This window comes from Toxotes jaculatrix, chromosome 11 (genome assembly GCF_017976425.1).
Source record: "Toxotes jaculatrix isolate fToxJac2 chromosome 11, fToxJac2.pri, whole genome shotgun sequence".
NCBI lineage: Eukaryota > Metazoa > Chordata > Actinopteri > Toxotidae > Toxotes > Toxotes jaculatrix.
In genome coordinates, this window is record NC_054404.1 from 24,573,088 (window position 1) to 24,594,218 (window position 21,131).

The 21,131-nt window shown below is 41.7% G+C and overlaps 1 protein-coding gene across 5 annotated transcripts in view; it reads left to right on the top strand.

Annotated features, from left to right (window-relative positions):
- Positions 1-21,131, top strand: part of ltbp1 (latent transforming growth factor beta binding protein 1) — a 94,286-nt gene that overhangs the window by 27,695 nt on the left and 45,460 nt on the right. For all 5 annotated transcript variants that reach the window (XM_041049969.1, XM_041049972.1, XM_041049970.1 and 2 more), the window contains exon 4: positions 16,279-16,424. In XM_041049969.1, the coding sequence (XP_040905903.1) occupies positions 16,279-16,424 (146 nt within the window). The remainder of the gene's footprint in view (positions 1-16,278; positions 16,425-21,131) is intronic.

Sequence of the window (21,131 nt, forward strand, 5' to 3'; positions counted from 1 at the left end):
CATTTTGTGAGCAAACTGTAATATATAACACACTACAGCTGCAGGGACAAAAGGCTTCTCTGAACGTCTCTGTGGAGCATCTGGGCTTGTTTAACGGAGTGTACTATCACGTTGAAGAACGGAACCGTTCTTCAGATTCATCACCTCAGAGCTATTTCAAACAAATTAAGAGCAGTTCCAAGTATTGAACCAGCTCTTTGAATCAACTTCTTAATCCTGTTTCCGTGATTGAGTGTGATACTGTTACTCTGGGATACCACAGCATAAAGCAGCCACTGACCATGATGTTTTGATAGATTTGATCACAGAGCAAGCTGAAGACGCTTTCTCAAATTGTCAATTTTCTTTTTTATTCTGTCACTGATGATTGTTAGTGGTCAGCTTTAGTGCCACAACAACCTCTGGCCCCATTTTATCTTAAATAAAAATGATCCCAATGAGTTTCAAAAATACAGGATTTAAATTTGGGTAAAGGACAAAACTGGTACTTGGGAAAGAAACAGTTATATTAGTGCTTCCCTAATAATGACGACCAACCTGTTTTCAAAATCATGAACCTGTTTTTGTGGCCTAGGAGCAGTAAGTTCAAGATTATTACAACACAACTAGCCTTTAAAGTTATATTTTTACCATTCAGCATTTTTCTGCATCAAATTGTTTCCCTGCAGCCTTGGTATCAAACGTTCTGAGGCCAGGTCCACAGTCCTGGGTTTTTGGGAACCTCTGCCTCAAAGGACTTAAGTGTCCCGAAGATAAAAACCTGGATTGCAACTGCAGTATTTGTATTGTCTGCCTGTATCAACAAGAACATCCAGATGTGTGTGTGCTGAGCCAGTGACCATTTCTGCTACAAGCACCTAACATAGTTCCCGTCCACTTTCTGGTTAATTGTCTCTGTTGAAAGACAGTTAGACAATTAGCAGTAATCTCTCTGTTGATATAAAGGATCAGTCCTCCCCATTGTTTTTTTTGCTTCACGCCTACTCATAGTTTACTGATGGAGTCCAACAGTATGGTTTCTGTCAAACATTACCCCAAACGGGTGTGTGGCTTCATCTGCTGGGGTTTTTTTTTTTTTTTTTTTGACAGTGCAACACAACTCTACACAAACCCTGATAATATCCACGGTTTTATTTTTAAACATGAATCTCTCACTGTGAAGGCTGTTTTAATGCAGTTTGCCTGGCCACACTCTCATGATCACCATCCATCAGCGTAATAACGGTTAGAATTTCTCCCAGCACTTTCATTAGTGGAGTTGAAATGCCACTAACTCCTGCTGTGGTTCGCTGTTGGTTTATTTTGCCTGCTTCTACAGCAGGCGAGCAGTGAATGTGCAGTTGCATCAGATGCCTTGTCATGAATGTTGGCACACGTCAGACCAGGCTTGCGATACCTAATGAATGATATTTAAAATGTAAATGAATCCATTTTTATGTGCTGTGTTTTACATGTGCTCTAAAATGTCAAGGTTTTTTTTTTTTTAATGCGCTGCAGAGGCACAAATAATTGCTTCCAGGTCTGCGTCCTCGAAAGCTGCTCTCAATTTGCAGAAGGGATTTATCTTTCAAAAGAAGCTATTCTCCATTTGGTTTGAGCAACAGAGCAGTTTTGTCGTCTGATAGGATAAAAGAATAGGGCGGTGGTCATCCGCAGGTAAGGAACTTCTCATCAGGTCAGTCGGGTGGTCAAAGAGGTCAGTGAAAGAGATTGTAAAGTTTAATATTTATCACACAGTGGCTTCAGAAACTATTCAGACTCCTTCACTTTTTCCGTTTAGAAACCCAAACACCTGTGTACATAAGGTCCCACAATTCACATGTCAGGTCAGAACCCAAGCTGTGAACTCAGAGGAAGTCTCTGCACACCTAAAAAGTGTGATGAGGCATAAATCAGGGTATAAACCCATTTCTTAAACTTTTTGTTCCCAGGAGCATGGTGGCCTCAATAATCATGAAATGCAATAAGTTTGGAACTTTGAACTCTTCCTGTAGTTGGCTGTCTGGCCACACTGAGTAACCAGGCAAGAAGAATCCAATTCTGACTCTAACAGAGTTTCAGAAGTCCTTTGCAGAGATGGGAGAAACTGCTGGAAGGCAGCGCTCCATCAATTAAGCCTTTATGGTAGAGTGGCTAGATGGAAGCCACTTTGAGTTAAAAGGCATGTGACGTTCCACTTGGAATTTGCTAAACGACTTTTAAAAGGTTCTGGGAGCATGAGGAAAAAGATTTTTTGAAGCTGAGCAGCACAGTGGTTTCAGGACATAGCTCCAAGAGAGTCCAGTACAAATACCAATCAATTTTTACAGCATAAGCAGCAGGAAGAAAACAAACAGGAAGCTAGTCTAATCAAGTCAGTTTTATTTATATGGCGTAGAATCATAACAGACGTTATCTCAGGGAACTTTTTATATTTGCATATTTCATGCAGGTTTAGACCATACTGTTTATTATATTATACATTTCCTCCACAGTGGCAACAGGTAGGAACCTTGAACTGTCTCATGGTGGTTTGCTCGGAAGAAAGAGTGCACAGTGCAAGTTCCACATAGTAATAATAACAAAACTAATAATACCAAGACATTAAAATGACTAATAATTGGATTAATGATGAAATAGAAAAAATAATCTTAATAAGAATAAAAATAGGACTAATAATAATAATTAATGAGTGTAATTATGGGGGCAGTGGGTGGCCCACAGCTGCAGATCCAGACTCTAGAACACCAGAGGCAGATGAACCTGCAAAGAGCAACAGCAGAGGAAAAAAAAGAGACAAGAAAGAAGAGGGAAGATGAGTACAGATGGCGAGGGAGAGGAGAAAAGAGGAGTTCAGTGCATCATGGGAAGTCCATGACAGGCGTAAGCCTATAGCAGCATAACTAGGGGGTGGTTCAAGGAAAGCATGAGCTGGAACTATAAGTTTTATCAAATAAGAAAGTTCTTAGCTTTCTCTTAAACAAAACGTGAAGAAGAAACAACACCAATGACCGTAGTCAAATGTATTCCTGGAGCCAGCGTGGGAGATCCTGAATCCTATTTAAAACTGCTGGCTAAGGAAAAATATAAATATAGTAAGACTATTATTCACTTTGGCAGTAACAACACCTGATTACGCCAATTGGAGGTAACTAACAATGTTGAGTTGGTGTGCATGTGTTCAAAGACACTGTCAAGCTCTAGTAGTTTTTTCTGGGCCCCTGCCTAATCTGAACAGTGATGACTCATAGAGCCGCATGTCATCGTTCAGCCACTGGCTGTTGAGGTGTCGAGCAAACGATGTGGGCTTTGTAGATAATTGGCAGACTTTCTGGGGAAGACCTGGTCTGATTAGGAGAGGCGGCATCCTTCCCGCTTTGGATGGAGCAGCTCTTTGCAGCACGCGGATGTGTTTAGTTGAGCACATCGTTTACATGTTTAGCTCTGATTGTACATTTGTTTTCTCCTATTGTCGTGCATGAAGTAGCAGTAGCTCATGAGTTTACCCTGTCATGCTTCCACACATTGTTGGAGCTTATCATAGTTAATTCATATTGAATGGGGAAGCCATTTACCATGATGATCAGCTTTTCCCACATTGGTTTTACTTTTACATGGAGCTAGCAGCTCAGCTGCTAACAACTAACAGGATATGATGCATTTGGGCTACCAAGCTATGGATTAATAGTGTCTTAACCAGAAGCTTTTGTCAAACCTGGACTATAATGGTTATACAGTGGGTCCTTTTCCAAACCATCCTCATTTCTACAGACTCTCACTTGTCAGGTGATGAATCATGTAATTTGTAGCCAGTGCTCGAAGAAAAAGAAAGGGTGCAAACAAAAGGGGAAAGACAAATGTCCGGGGAAAGTGTTGTCTGTGTCAGCAGTAGGATGGCTAGATGCACTAAGATATCAGGCACTGCACTGCAATTCCCATTTGGTTTATGTGTGCTTATAAGGCTAGGAAGTGATGAAGAGCGCTTTCCCGTCATTGCAGCCCATAAATCATGGTGGACAGGATAATGCTATTGTAATGGCTGTCACTGTGGTTCAGCTGCAAGGGTCAAATGCTGCAGCTGAACCCTTGAAGATGTGATACCTGGGAAAATAGAGAAGACCACTCAGAGTAATTCAATGCTGCTTTTCACACAAACAAAAAGCATACTCTTGAGGTTTGATACAGAATTACAGGAAAAGACTGTCCATTCTTCCTGCAGGAGTTTCAGTCCCTGACCCGGGAGATTCCCTCAGATTAACTGTTCTATGGTGCTGAAAATCTGAGGAAAATAACTGTGTAATGAAATGAATCGCTGGAACTAGTTTAGCTGCACTTATGCCAATTAAGCTACCCAAGATGTTAACTCTTTGACGGATGGAAGCGTATAGTCTACATGATGCAAATGTTTGTGCCGGCTGGTAGTTGTATTTGAATATGGTAAATCTGAATCTGTGTTTCACAATTTTGAGTAAGACTTTGACAATGAATGTAAACTGAATTTGTGGTTTAAGGTATTCAGACTGATTGAGATTAAATTAAATTTGAGAATATTTATTTACATTTACAAAGTTACAAAGGACCAAAGGTGAAAAGCGGATGAAAGGCCGCCAGATTTCCTCTTCACTGAATATGACTCACCAAATTTTCACCAGATGTAATGTGTTTGTTTTCTTAGGCACAAGAAAAAAATAGCAACCTTTTTCAGATTTACAGGATTGTAGCAGTAGCTCTCTGGAAAACAGTATTAAAAGGGAGATGACCTCAGCCTCAAAAATATTCAGCACGTAACAGTTCAAGCAGCCAAGTAGAGCTTGTCAGTGGGGCTAGAGTAAAACCACTTTCTCTGCCACGGTCCTGATCCAAGTCCTTTAAATCTGGGTATATGTCAACGCCTTGTCCAATCCAGCACTTATATGTGACATCTTGATCTTGATCATCTTAAATTATTGAAATGATATGAATGAAGCTTCAACAGGGAGAGTGTGCCTCCTGAAACATAGCTGGTGCAATCAGCAGCATCATTTTGTGCTTGTCACTCCCACGTACACACCCATTGTCTAGAAGCAGAGCGTGACCACAAGAACTGTAAAGAGGTGGACACGGGAAGCTAATGAGACTCTGCAGGGAGGTTTTGAGGCTACTTACTAGAATGTACTCTGTGAGCCCCATGGAGATGACATCAACTCTATGACACACTGCCTAGCGAAGCACATAAACTTCTGTGGACAACACCGTCCCCAAACACCACCCCAACAAGCCCTGGATCACCATCAACCTGAAGGAGCCTACAGGGATGGGGACAGGCACCCACAGTAGAGTGTGCAGAGGGAACTGAAAGTGAGACTGAGAGATAGCTTACGGGTGCTGACAGGAAGAAGCTTCAGTAAAACAATGGGAGGATGTGTGGTCTGGTAAGAAAAAGGTCACAGGTTTTGGGGATAAGGGGAATCTCCAACAGGGTCAGCATAGCTCAGCAACCTCCAGTTTCCATCTCCTCCACCTCCAGTTTCCACCTTTTCATTTTCACCCAAAGAACTGCTGCTCACTGGATGTCTTCTCTTTTCAGACCATTCTCTGTAAACCCTAGAGATGCTTGTGCAGGAGAATACTCAGACCAAGCTGTCTGGCACTACAGCCATGCAATGTTCAAAGTCACTTAAATCACCTTTCTTCCCCATTCTGATGCGTGGTTTGAACAAGTCATCTTGACTGTGTCTGCATGCCAAATGCATTGAGTTGCTGCCATATGATAAGCTGTTGAAAAGGTTCAATTCAATTCAGTGTGGCTGGGTACCTTAACGAGAAGACTATGTTAAACACGATTTCCTTTCCTTCTTTCAGAGCTTTTATTAGTATTTTGTAGCTAGTGCAGTGTTCTTGGTTGATGATTCTCTTCTGTGCGAGGAGGCAGGACACCTCCGACAGAGCACTTTGTCTTCGTAACAAGAGAGACAGCTCACTCAGACTTTCAGGGTTTGTGCAGTTCAGGCCCCTTCACTTTGTTCACATTTTGTTATGTTGTAGCTTTATGTTAAAATTGTTTAAATTATGTGTTTCCCTTATCTACACTGAGTACCCCATGATAACAAAAAAACTCATCATCATTTTTGAATTCTCTTTTTGCAAATTATTAAAAAAGAAAAACTGAAATAACACATTGACATAAGTGTACAGACCTTTTACTCAGTTGAAGCACCTTTGGCAGTGATTACAGCCTCGAGTCTTCTTGGGTACAAAGCAACAAACTTTCCTCACTTGAATTTGGGGATTTTCTGCCATTTTCCTCTGCAGATCCTCTCAGCCTCTGTCAGCTTGGACGTGGACTGTCAGTGGACAGCCATTTTCAGATCTCTCCGGAAATGTTTGATTGGGTTCAAGTCAGGGTTCTGGCTGGGTGACTCGAGGACATTCACAGAGTTGTCCCTAAGCCACTCCTGTGTTGTCTTGGCTGTGTGCTTACAGTCATTGTCCTGTTGGAAGGGGAACCTTTGGCACAGTCTGAGGTCCTGAGTGCTCTGGACCACGTTTTCATTAAGGACGTCTCTGTGCTTTGCTCTGTTCCGCATCAATCCTGAACTGTCTTCCCGTCCCTGCAGCTGAAATACACCCCCACAGCTGATGCTGCCCCCACAATGCAACACTGATGGGACGGTGTTAGGCAGGTGATGAGCAGTGCCTGGTTTCTTCCAGACACGACACTTGAGAACTGAAGTCAACACAAGGAAGTCCTGGTTGTTCCATACTTCTTCCATTTGAGAATCATGGAGGCCGCTGTTCTCTTGGAAACCTTCAATATAGCAGAATTTGTTTGTAGCCTTCCCCAGTCCTGTGCCTGGACATAGTCTCTGAGCTCTGCTGAGCTACATACATTGTCAGTTGTAAGACGTTATATGAACAGCAAATCATCAACAGAAATGGAGGCACCTGAGCTAAATTTCAAGTGTCATAGAAAACTGCCTGAATACTTACTTACATACACATCTAATACATCTTAGCTTAATTTCCATGCGTGCATAGCCAGGTACATTCCTGAAAATAGATAACTGGAAGGAAGAAAGATGAATGTAAATTATGACATAACAGAAACCGATGATGCTTTTAATTCAGTTTCAGAAATAAACGTTCTCATACAATTCCAGAACCAAAAAAAAAAAACGGTTTCTGAAATTCAGATCTTATATCCTCTTTGAGGACATCAAACAATGGCAGACCTTCACCTTATCTGTCCCTGCAGATTATTAATGGTTCATGGTTCTTATACTCTGTAAGAGCCATGTCTCTCTGATCCTTTCATTCAACCAGTCACTGTCTCTCCCTGCTGTCCGCCTGACCTCACTTGCAATATTGCTAATACGACGTGAGACGGCTCTGGCGAGGTTCAGTGGGTTCGGTAGACCAGAGTATGTCAGCTCTCGTGGGGAAGAAGACTTGGAAGACTCGAGCGTTAGAGGTCGGTGACGGATTCTGATTGCAGCCAGAGCAGTTAAGGCCTGAACAGAACCCCCCCCCCCCCCCCCCCCCCTCACGCACACAGACACACGTATATACACACCTCTTATTCCCTCATCCCTAACTCACTGATCTGTTTATGTAGAAATCAGTAAATTCTCCTCTCTGATATTTAAGACCAGCAGGCTCTTGTAACCATTCCTTGGACGCTCACCAAACTCCTCTTGCTTTTTTTCATTTGACGGCGCAGTCATTCCCAATGCTGTGCTGTCATGCCAGATATTTTGTTGAGACTGGAGTGAGAGCTCAGGCTTATCAGCTCTGTCTTGCCGTCACTGTTCTCTGTCTCACAGCTCAGGTTTGAAGCTCTTTGGTGGTTGCCATATTTAGGACTTGGACAAGGACACTTGGGACACTAAACCTCTGTGGATCTAGTTGTTAATCGGATACCGTAACATTTTGTGTACATAAAAGCAGTCAGGGATTTTAGTACCAATTGTCCTGTCCAATGGGCACTAAAATCCCTGACTGCTTTGACTTTTTGCTATAATGAAAAATGTCAAGAAACCGACCACTCTAACACAATTCTGCATCACTGAAAAAAACATCAAACACAAAACAACTCTACATGTGACAGCAGCTTTGGCTGATTTGTGGTGTGAGTGGTAAGTGGCGTCTATCCTGACTGAAATTGTCATCAAAGTGGAACACCAGAGCTGTGCCCCTTCTCTTAGCAGGTTTTGCAGGACTTTGTCAGTATGCTTACTGAAAATGGTTCATCGTTTCCTGAAACATGTATTTGATCCACATCTGATAGCAATATGGAAAGATCAATATTAATCTCTTGGCCTTGCGTTAAAAGGGAACTCCACCTATTTTATGCACCATCACACATCAAAGTCTGTTTACAGGTTTTCTCATATGCAGGTTTTGACTGCTGTAAATGTGTTAAAGTATGAAGCATTTTGTGTCTCCAGAAGGAGCTGTGCGATGTCTTAAATGTGCTCAAGGGAAGTCTGAGGCTGAAGTCTACAATATGAAAATGAAATATAATCTTTGAAAGAGGTGAATTGTGGGTAAGGTGCTAGGTTTTCATGAGTAGGAAGAATGCACAGAATAGAAAAGATATCTCTGATTTTTGATTTTCTTTCTTTTTCAATGTTGTAGGAGTTCAGTGCTAAATATGTGGAGTAAGTACTCTTTTAAGTGCAGTGCTGGAATTAGGATTTGCTAGCTAGCATGGTGACTGTAACCCTGGGGGGGGGGGGCGAAGCAGATGACCTGGCTCTGTCCAAAGGAGACATTTGGTATGTTTGTTTGATCATAAACTGAAATGCAAAAAAGGCCAATTCGGGTTTTATGGAGAATTGCGTGCTGCAAATATTTCTCCATGGGGGAAATTTTGTAGAGCAGGTGACTGTTTTCAGTGCAGCAAGCAGCTGTTCAGCAAAAAAAAAAAAAAAAAAAAATGGATAAAGCCACTTTACACTGTGAAGTAATGTGTAAAGTGTTGTCATAAGATGATGATATGTCTGTGTTTGTGCTTTTAGCTCTTTTTGCTTCCCCCAAGTGACCAAGAGAAATCACTTAAGGGTCGAATTTTCTTGCAAACTGTTTCTGTTTACATTATGCTTACTACCAGAATCCTTTGAGTGCAACCTTGAAAACAGGATGACAATGTCCTCTTCTTTCCTGCCTTTTGCTGTGTCTCTTGGCACATTATTCCTGTCCACCTGACGCTTGTGTGTGTGTGTGTGTGCATGTGTGTCCTCTTGCACATACATGCACACACAGTAAATTAAACAGGGACCCACTTGTGAAAAACACTGCTCCACACTTCTACTTGTGGTGTAAAGAAAAATGCGACAGTGTCTCGAATGGGTACGTACATGGGTGAATTCATCAAGGCTGCAAAGACTTTACGAGACTAACTGAGGCTTATTTTTAGGGATTTGGGGGAGGGAGTGGTCAGCTATGACTTATAAATAATGCTGACGACCAACAAACAAACCATGATCTATACGTCTACCACCCCCACATGATGCCATTGTGCAAATACCGTACTTCAGCTTGTGTAAATGTGCTTACTCATGCACAAGCATGTCATGCACATACAGTCATGTCTATAGGTTGAACACATGAACCCACATTCACTCATAATCCTAATCTGACGGTCCAGAGGATGTTGTTATGACTATATCATAGAAGTGAATAGTTCATACACACAATGACACGTGAATGCACAACTGTATATGACAAAGGACAGTAACATACTCTATACATAGTTGCATAACCTAAAGAGACGAGGCATTTAAGACATTACGGGGTCATAGCAGAGCTATTAATAAGGGTATCACTTCTGTTTATTTATAGTATGGTACAGAGCCTGTCATATGAATGGGATGAAAATATGTCCGCTTGTCAAATGGCTCCTCCTCCATGTTTATTATCTCCTTTCCGTGGCCCTGCACTCTTCTCTGTACCCTTCATTTGACAACCCAGGGGAAGGCCATATCATTGTCCATCAGTGTTAAATCTTCAGTGTGACTATGTTTTGTTTAATGTGTTGACAAACTGCTGACCTTTTCTTTCAGAGCCACCATCAAGGGGAATTGTTCACTTGTACACATGGAAGGAATAACCGCATCTAAAGATCGCTGTGAAACTTAAGCTATTTTTTCACCCATATGTAGTTTTTGAAAACAGTTGGCAGAGTGGTATGATGGTGTGGTAGTTTACTTTGTTCACCATCTTTGTTCATTGTGTTTGTCTATTAATATTTGTTAATTGGCACCCTAACATTAAGTCAGTACTTTCGCAGGCATGTACTTTTAAACTGAAGTTTCTGACCTGGTGATGGCAGTAAAATGAAAAGGTAGGAAATCACCTTGTATCACCATGGGGTTAGGGTTAGAGTTGGGTTAGGGTTGAATCACCATGAATGTTTGAAGCAAATACTGTGCCAGTCCATGCAACATATGCGAGTGGATAAGTGAAAACCTATGCTGGTCACCAAAGTCAGCAGTGTTCCTTTGTACATTTCATGGAAATACATCTAATAATTCCGACGTATTTACAAAATATCAAACTAGGATTCATCCTCTGAGTACAACGAATGTCTGTACACAATGCCATTGCAATTCATCAGATACTTGTTAAGACATTACACACCAGACCACAGAAGAGGACTGACTAACATGCAGACAGGGCCAGCCCTGGACCCACAAAGTGTTGCAAGTGTGACTAAAAACTCTTTTGGGGACATATTAAAAAAAACAATAAGTATGAATCAGAAATACACCTGAGGATAATTAGAACTGGTCAAAAAGGTGCTTCATCTTAATAGACCCTAATAGAGAGAAACGAGTCCGCTTGGATCCACAACTATACTAAATATAATTTTAGCCTGGCACACCAGGGACAGGTTCCCCTGATTTCCCTGATGGATGGATGCCCTTGGACAGGATGCAACTATCATTATTCCACCCTTCATTCACTGTAAACAACAGAGAATCCCCCACATATAGCCTTCCCCTCTTTCTGCTGGTGAGGAATCTCTGTAGCTAAGTTGAGATAAGCTGCTTATCTCCCCTAATATCCACTAATGTCAGACTGAACAGGGCTGACTGCAGAAAGTTTATTTGATCTAATTGAGAAGATAAAGGATGTGAACCACGGCACATCTCTAAACAGTACGTGAGCATCCACACCATTGCTTTTAATATCGGAGAATGTAGAGGAAGACTGGAGGTTCCGATCACGAACAGCTGACCAAACAGCGATGAGTACACATAAATATATTCATGCTGACTTTTATTTTTACCACAGGCCCATCCCAGGATCTGGGGGCTCAAATAGATTTACTATTTTTGCTTTGCACACTAAAGTAATACACAAGCAGTCCCATCTGGCGATATGTCAAGACGAAGTTTAGTTTAACTGTTGACAGTCATTGTGCTGGTGAGCTTCTTTCCCATCTCATAAAATGAACCTAAACAAATTCCTTCGGATGTCTGGGGCTGCTGACTCGGACAAACTTGGAATTCTTGAAACAAACCAGTGTGTATGAAGTGTCTGACCGTGTCTAAAGGCAGCAATATTTATAGCAGTTAGGAATGTACATACTCAATTGAGGGGTGGGAGACACAATGAATCATAGAAATAGGGACGGTGTTTTTTTTTGGAGGCGTTTATGGTGTCGCACTCATTTATACAAGCAAAAAGTGAGATAAAGAATAAACTCAAACTTGGAGAGAAATGTACTGGTAGTGTACTGGGAGTGCTTGTTGGATAATTGGTCTCAGAAAGTTGTAAAAATTGTTGCACGCGGCCACCTGAATTCTGATGTCGGACAAGTCTAGAGGTAGGGCGGTTTACCATACATTGGTCAATATTATTGCTCATGTGATGGTATTAGTGCATATGTTTGCTGGTTAGACAGAAGGAATTACAGTACAGAAATGTTAAAGAGGTGTTTGAGGTACTGGAGGGCCAGAAGGGCTGCGGCTGCAGCGGTTGCGGACCCACGGGTGTGGGGGAAGTTGTAAAAAGCTATGGCAAAGGACTTTTGGTGGGTCTGGAGGAAGTTCTGGCAAACTGTTAGATGACTCAGGAAAGGAAAGGAAAGCAAGGCTTGGCCCAGACTGTGTTCAACTGTTTCTCTGGCTTCAATCACTGGGTTTGTTCATTTTGAGTGCAGGACTCTGTGGACAGTTCGGCCCCGGGTATAATCTACTATTGAGGACAAACGCAGATGAACCCTATTCCAGAAGAAGCTGACTACAGAGTACACTGAGTGAAACCATATTTCTGTGCCTTTTCAAGTCCTGGATTATGGCAGCCAGGCCCGTCTGGGCCCGTCCAACAGGTTCTGTTCCTGAATTCTTTAAAACTGCTTGTATTCAACCCACTTAAAAGAAAAAATCCAGCTCTTGATCCTTTTACTCTTAATTTGTGACCTATTTCTAAGTTCCAGTTTTTAGTCAATGTTTTAGAAAAGCTTGCTTTTGTTCATGAAAATAATATTTTGGAGAAATTCCAATAGTTCAGAGACTGCTCTCCTCAAAGTCATAGCTGACTTATTGCTGTCATCTGATTCTGGCCTTAAAATCCTCTGCATTCTTCTGGACCTAAGCTTCGATCTAGCAAACATGATCACATCGTACCGATCCTGGCTTCTCTTCACTCGATACTAGTTGCTTTTAGAATTGATTTTAATTGATTTTATTGATGATTTTACTGATTGACCCTGAGAGGCCTTGGTCCGAGCTGTTTATCAGACTGATTGTTACTGCCCTGTGTTCCTCTCCGCTCCCTCGGATCTAGTTGCCTGAGGAGATCAGGGCAGCAAATCTCATCCTTGAAATCACTGATAAATTCATCAAATCATCACAAACAATAAGCAGAAAGAATGTATTAGCTTCAGCATTATCATTCACAGTCCGTTTCATCTCTAGTCAACTAACATCTGTTATCTAACTATAGCTACACAACAAGCAACTGTACTACAATTAAACCACCAGACACATGATACATGTACTACGTGTGGAGTGTGTATGTATCTTTAGAGGTAGAGGGGAAGATGGCAGCAGAGATTACATGAGGGAGGACGTGGTAAACTCAGCTGTAAGGCTCAAACAAAGGATCTTGTGTGACCTCCACGTGTCTCTGGCACAAATGTGTGCTTTCTGTGCACCAAGGGTGTTTGTGAATGCGTGCAAATGTGTAGGGGCGTGTTAGTGGACAGGAGAGCAGGAAACGCATGCAAAGGAAAGCATAGAGGACCCTGATCGCCAGTGGCGAGACACAATTAATCGTCCTTTTTTTTACCACACAGTGACACAGCAGGCTAACAAGTTGTCCACTATGTGGGAGAACACAGCAGAGTCAGCCTGGGTGGAGAAAAACTTGTAATCTGTTGTCTTGGTCACGAATACCAGGGCGATGTCACAGCGGCATCACAGGTGTCTGGTCAGTGAGAGGCCAGAATATGAATTCAAGCCAAACTCCACATATCAGTGAGGTTTTGTTTTGGCCTCGTGTAGGCCTCCTGTTGTTCCAAGCACCTGGTCTAAAATCACATCAGCAGTTTAGTTTATTTTATTCTCTTTGTTTATTAAATGTCTTCTGTTTTTATTATAACTCACTTTGTAACAGTATTTTGAAAAGTGCTATATTAATAAAGTTATTATTATTATTATTATTAATAACCTGTGATGATTTTTTTTTTGTTAAAGGCTGCCTGAAAACATAAATACTGAATACAGGAATGCTAGATTTTCTTCATGGATATACTGAGGAGTGATGTTATTGTTCTAAGGCTGGATCTTTAGTTATTAGCGTTATTACAAACGTTCATGGGCCTTGATATGAGGTTTTCATGCTTCTGGAACAAACCTGGAAGCTGTGTTTTCTTCCACCATAGTCTCCATCTGTTTGTTTCAGACATAAATATAAATATATATATTCATAATATGGCTAAATACACTGCTTCTGTCTGGACTTAAAGCAAGTGATTGTACAACTGGTAGATAAATGCAGATACACCATGCTGCCTTCTGACCTATACTGAAAGGTTGAACTGAACACTGAACATCATGTTCATTTCACAGTTTGTGGTACTTGAATGATTCATTTTTACAAAGAAAACAAAAGTGCTACGAGGAAATGGATCACATTTTCGGCGAACTAAACAAAATTAACTGTGAAAAATGTTTCAATGGAAAGTCTGAGTCAGTCTCCTGCATGCGTCTTTGTAAATCACACACTGTAACTCCTGATGCAGTGTGCTTTACTGCCCCGAATATCTTTTGTTGAGGAGCCGTTTGACCTGTCGCTCTTCAGTCTCTGTCAGTAAAGTTATCTATCGGTGTTTCCTCTCTGAGGTGGAAAATCAACACAGCTACAAGCCAGTGTAAGCTACATTCACCAACACTGGAATGCGTCTCTGCTGGTGCTCACAGAAACATGTCTTAATAGTTGGAATAACAGTGGCTCTACACATGGAGGGGTTCAGGACGGTACAGGCATGAATCCAGGAGGTGAAGTTTGTCTGTATGTTAATAAACCCTGGTGCTCTACAGCTACACAGCTGTGCAGACACTGAAGTTTTGTCTCTAAGACCTCCCTGTATCTCCAGGGAGTTTTTTTTTCCATTATAGTTCCAGTCACTCCCAAGCTACTGTGAACTCTGCTAATGAATATAATATATAAACTAGAACTCATCTTACCAGATATGCCTTAATTCACTCTGGGTGCCTTTAATCGCTGTCCACTAAAAATAGTAAAGGGTTTTCACCAGTATGTTATTTATCATACTTTGTCATTGTGAGATTTGAGCTGACCCAAGAGCCTACAAATCATTCTACAGTCAAACAATGGACTGAAGAGAGTAGTAACATAACTCACTTGGAGTCTACTCTCTTGGGGAGGTACCACAGAACAATGAACCACCAAAAGAGCTTAAAAAAAAATACAAAATAAAAAATAACCAATATAAAAAGAGCCAGTGTAGATTTTGAGGGTTCAGCTCATGCACATGCCAGACATCAGTGTATAAAGACTGCAGGTGACCCAGTTCGTTTATTCTGTCACACAGTGGGATGATAGTCCTGCTCTCGTAGGATTTACAGACTGGGTAGGGTTATGTCCTCAGTTAAATGTGGACAAGACAAAAGAGATTTTTTTTTTCTTTCCAGGAAACGCAAAAATGTCCCTGCAGGGGACAATATCATCAACGTCTACAACGTCATCCAAATGAGCACCGAAATCACTGGACTGGAACATGAAACCATTTAGGGTAACCGACATACCTGTCTTTTAAACTGTGCCCCCCTCACCTTGGAGAAAGACCTCATTCTCAGCTTCCACTGCTGACTGTGTGCGGACTGATGTACCCAGCATGCACATGTTTATCATTCACTTTTTCATTTCTCATTTTTCTCATGTTCTGTATGGTAACGGTTTATTGTGTCATTCTGTCCTGTGAAGAATGACACAGGATTTTGTCTTGTGTCCTTTTGAATGGTCCTGCTGGGTGATTAAGAAAGAAGAAGAAGACGCTTATCCATTAAACAAATACAGAAACTAGCATGTGGAAATGTTCTGTGAACATTTGAAAAGAAGGAATACTTGCGAGCAGAGGGATTAAGGGACAAACATCAGCAATGCCGTTGATCGTCCCCCAAGGCCTGGACATATGTTTGCTAATAGAAAGTGGCTGCCCCTCTTAGCTTAAGAACTTTGATCAAGAACATACCTGCAGTTGTTTAAGTAATGTATAATACTGGATAATGTAAATAGTGTACATTAACAGGTTTATACTGACACAACACTGCCCCAGACAGTCTGGTTTAGTCCCTTGCTTTGTCATGTGAGATGTGTTTCTGGGCTTCATCGTACAAGGTCCACTGTAGGTAATACAGAGTTGTGCTGGGTGAAGTATTCCTTAGACCTTTCAAGCTCTTCAGTCTGCACACACTGTCACTACTGTGACAGTTTTTTTTTTTTTTTTTTTTATCAGCCATCAAAGTAAAAACACCTGTGCGGAGACCACAGATTTAAACAAATACATCAAGTTTCTGGCAGATTGTCCCGTTTGGTCAATTTAATCATAAAGTGCCGAGAACACAGAGACCCAAAAAAAAATACTGGAAACTCATTTATGCCTAGGTTTGGGATCTAACAGGAAAACATGAAATATTTTAATGTCTGTGAGTAGGGTTACATCAGTATAGAAAGAATTGTGTATGAAATATAGCTCTTTTAACACATAGTGCAATATCTTTATTGCACCATTTAATTTTCACAGTTACGTGTTTGTTGTATTTATGTTTTCCTCTCTCCCTCCAGGATCCGGCCCATTCACCCACTTCAGAGCCAGCAGTATGTTATAAAGCCCAAAACCTATCACACGCACACCACACGCACACAGACGCACGTCCAGCCCCAACCAGAGAGGCCGATCCCCCTAAGAGTGGAACACAACCCCTTCCGTGGTGAGTACGATCAGATTAGATTGGTTTTGAAAAGCTTTTCATTTCCCTTTCTGCAATTTGTGTCACTGCCAAATGTTTACTTTTAGTAAAGCAGACATGATGCTCATTATCACGCCTTCACACATGGTTTTAAAATCTGAGCATAGCTTACAATTAAAGTCAGGTGGTTTCTGCAGTTTAATTGTGCTTTTAGAGACAAAAACAATTCAGTCTCCTCTTTCTTCACTTTGCCGTGACAACAGAATTAGCAGGTCCTTGTGGTGTCCCTGAGATCTAAGACACATACCATGTAGTTGTAATGTCTCTTTCACCTGAGTGTCTTTTCCAGTTTAATTGTGAATACGTGAATAAAGTTCAAAACAACATCTACAATAAACTTTGCGGAGAGTTCAACACGTTGCTCAGTCAGAGAGGGAGACTTCTATCCACAGTCGGAGCAGCGGGGGCAGATTACAGAGTGCCGTTCAGCAGGTGGAGCATCGAGTACAGAGGGAGAAATCCTGGGAATCTCAGGAAAAGACTTATATTTTCCTGGGAAGTAATAATTTTAAATTGCAGGAAGACCTTCAACCCTGTTTCACACACACAAATGCACACACACACACACACACACGGGCACACAACTCATCACATCTGAGGATATGGAGAGAATGTGGAGCTTGCAGTTGGGCAGTAACAGGATTTGTTCAAATTGCAGTTCCAGTGGTAATGGCATAAAGACTTAAGCATTGCCTGCTGCTTGGGGCTGTCCAAAATGAATTATTAGTCTCATTTTCGGAGGGCAGTTTCAGACAAAGGCAAGGGAGTGTGAGAGGATGAAGAGCTGGAATAAAATAACCGTCATCCGGAGGAGAAGCCCTCAATCTGCTGAAACAACAAGTGCCTCAGTAGATAGGACTGGCTTTTATACTGCAGGGGCCTCTGGATACCTGTTATATACCCCACATTTACTGTGGCTTCCATAAAGTAGGCAGGAAAACTTGAAACATGAAAACGTGTTTTTTCGAATTTTTCAAACACTTATTTTAAAAATTAAAAATTGAAATCGCTCATTTACAAAAGTATTCAGACCCTTCAGTTCAGAATCTACAGCAAGGACAGTTAGAGACTGAATCTCCAGTGTTGACAAAGAGTCCACACAAAGTCCGCTTCCAAGACTCAGTTTATCATCCTACCCTCAGATGTGTTACCGGAGACCCCTGTGACATTCACCATTGCATCCTGTATAACATAGTTGGTTGGTCTTCTGTGGCATCTGCCTTTTAGTTTTTGTGCACCAAACACATGGAATTATTTACAACACACTCTCACTACCACTGGACAATACAAGACAAAGATCTCAAATCCCTTCACCTCACTGTGCAGTTGTTTTCACTATATTCACAGAATAGCCCTCATTGAATTTTGTTGAACTCTTAGCTGCACATTTCTCTGTATCTCCACATCATTGCAAATGAGGGAAACCTAAAAAATAAATAAATAAATAAAGATTTGGGGACGAGGTTGTCCTCCTCTCAGACCTATGCTGGAAAAATCCAATTATAATGGGATGGTAGTGAGTTGAGGAGCAGCACAGCTCTGGGAATGAAGACCTGGCATTAGCATGTGTCTCGGATGAACCAATCACATGTGTGTAGAGCTGTATCAGTCCACCAGCAGAACGACACTCTGCTACTTTTTTTTTTGTCCAAGTGAGGAAATACATAATTTGCAGTTTGCGTAATCTGGTTGAAATTCATATTTATATTTTTCAAGATGAAGCTCAATCATCACTAACGTGTATGTCATGTAAGAGCGCCAATAAAAACAAATGGAATGTTTAAAGTTGTCATATTAACATTTAAGGTGTATTGACTGGTTCACGGCATCAGTATTCCACCTTAAACACTGCTGGTAGTTTTTCTACATAGCTAAGGTTAATTTGTAAAGATGAAAACTTCCAGTATCCATCCTTCACTCTTGTGATAGTTTCTTTATTTTGTGATATTCCAGTCTGTTAAACTTAAACAGCTTGTGCTGCATCAACAGCAGCTGGAGATGAAAGCTTAGCGACGTCTTCACAGCCTGTTAGCTGAACTCGACTCTGCCTGCACTAAAACCTTTCCTTTCCTTCAGAATGGATGTTTCCTCATTCTGGCCTGGCCACAACGAAGCAAATGCAATCACTGAAAACACAAACTACTTGTGTTCACTGCTGCCTCCTGCTGGTTAAAAACAACAACACGCTTGGCCTAACAGAATTGATGGATGTGTTTATTGACATATAGAGTAGAGAAGTGAGATCTGATTACAAATTGTCACTGGAGACTCTTGTGGAGACCCATTTTAATGTCAGTGTCAGCGTCAGTGTTTTGTTCCCTCTAACCTGTTGGACCTGGGCACACAAGATGGGCTGAGCATTATCTGTTCAAGATCATTATCAATCATTTTCACGACTGCTGCCTATGACTTTCTTACGTTTGTGATATATAAGACCACATCGTCTGTGTATTTTTGACATCCCTCTGCTATTTTCACGTCTTCAGTTTCATTAGTTGCTCTAATAATTGATTCCAGAGGTTCATTACAAATGGCAAAAGGAGATAGCAGGTCTTTTAGCTCAAGATTACCTGTCAGGGTCCCATTTTCCTGTGCTCTTGATGTTTTATATATTGCCTGAAGCCATTTGATAAATGGCTTTCTATCTCTGATCACTGCCTCAGTCCTCAGTAGCCTGAGAACTGGGTGTTGATCAGAAGGAAGGCACAAAAAGAAAAGAAGACACAGAACCATCTTCTAGGACTGCAACTGAGGCTGTGCTGAGGAAGCCAAAGCAGTCAGTGTGTCTGTCAGCATGAACAGACACTTAGGTTGTTGCTTAAGTTCCTTTAACAGATCCCATTGTGGAGTTGCTCTCACATTTTTATGAGGCTCTTTTCATATCTGAGCTGCCCAAACCATTTATAGAGAAAAAGAAAACGTTTTTTTGGGACGTATGGACGTCAGCTTTGGCTCGTGGCTCTTACAGACCAACAGCAGCCATAATTCACAAGCTCATGGTTGGTTATTGTGGCTTGTCATAAATTCAAGGCCAAAATCCAATGTCAGACTCTCCAGTATGCGTCTATGAATAAGTCAATATTTTTCAAGAATCCGTAGACTGCAGTTTGAGTGGTTGTGCCTCTGGCCACAGCCAACCGAGGGCTGTGGCCAGAGGCACATGAATGAGGACCAACTGAGGGATATTAATGGGGAGGTCAGCAGACGGAACAGTATTGGTACTTGGCTTTGCAGCGCTGCCGACTCAAGCAAGAGCTAGACCCGGCCACACTGACCCAGACCCAGTTTTAAAATAACCTCCTCGGCTCGCTTTAATTTCAGCTAGCAGTACGTAAATGCCAGAGAAATGGCCAGACATCAAAGGTAGAGAGGAGAAACAGGACACAAACACATATAGAGAGGGGAGAGGCCAGCCACCATAATTTCCAAATCATTCGTGTTCAGTACATTTTGTGGGGAAACCGGAGAGAAATTGCTGGTTTTATATACGGCTTCCAAATAAATATTTAGCAAAGCCTTGTCTTATTTCTAGACTTGCCTTATTTGAAGTACTGTACATGACCTACGAGGGTGTGACCTTAGAGATCATTCAGCGGTTGATCAGGGATCAGATAAACTCATAAACACTGCAGTAGCTTAGTGTGTCTTGTATTTTATTGTTAGCGACCAGAAGTCCAGATCCATCAGACCAGGTTATATTTTTCCAGTCTTTAGCTGTCCAGTTTTGGTGAGCCGGTGTCCACCGCAGCCTCAGATCTCTGTTCTTGGCTGACAGCACTGGAACCTGACGTGGTCTCTGCTTGTTGTAGTCCGTCCATCTCAAGATGGGACGTGTTGTTCATCCTGAGATGCTTCTCTGCTCAGCACAGTTGTAAAGAGTGGTTATCTGAGTGACCGTAGCCTTTCTGTCAGCTCTAACCTGTCTGACCTCTGACCTCTGACCACTCTGAACCCAGCCTCTGTAAGAGCCAATGCCCTGTCGTTTCAATCACAGGATCATTATAGGTTCTATGATTGTTCTCTGGAGGTTCTTTGATTGTTCTAAGTGGTAAATAAACAAATAGCATTTAAGGCCTCTGGGGCTTAATTAATGTGAATACCATTGCTGGTTTGTGCCCAGTATGCAGTCAGTGCTGCGCTGTGTGAAAGCAGCCGACATGTTTGTGCTTCTAAAGAGAGAAGCCCACAGCCTTTCTGTCAGCCCTGTCCCATGTGACAAACAGCCTGTCAGCAACCGGCTTTGGTGCCACATCTGGGAAAGTTATTCCCCGTCTCCCCTCGACGATCCCTCAGCTCTCCCGCACTGCCAAAACACCCCTCAGACAAATGTTAGCAGTCTTAGCCCCGACAGAAGGTTTGGGCAGACAGGATCACGTTACTATCACCGCAGTGAACCAAATAAGAATGGCCATAATGGTGTGCAGACAGAATAAGGATTTCTGGCACTTGACCTAGTTCTAAGGTGCAAGGACAAAGGAAATTGTCTTTGAGAGGGTAACTTTATTGACAGACCAGTTTATTTTTAGAGACCAACATGTTTCAGCTTGTGGCCTTTATTTTAGGATCATCCTGAACTTCTAAAACACTGCTTTTAAAGACCGAGAAGTCATCATGCATGCCTCCTGGAAGTAAACCTTTGAGGGAAATAATCCAAAATGCCCTGTCTTC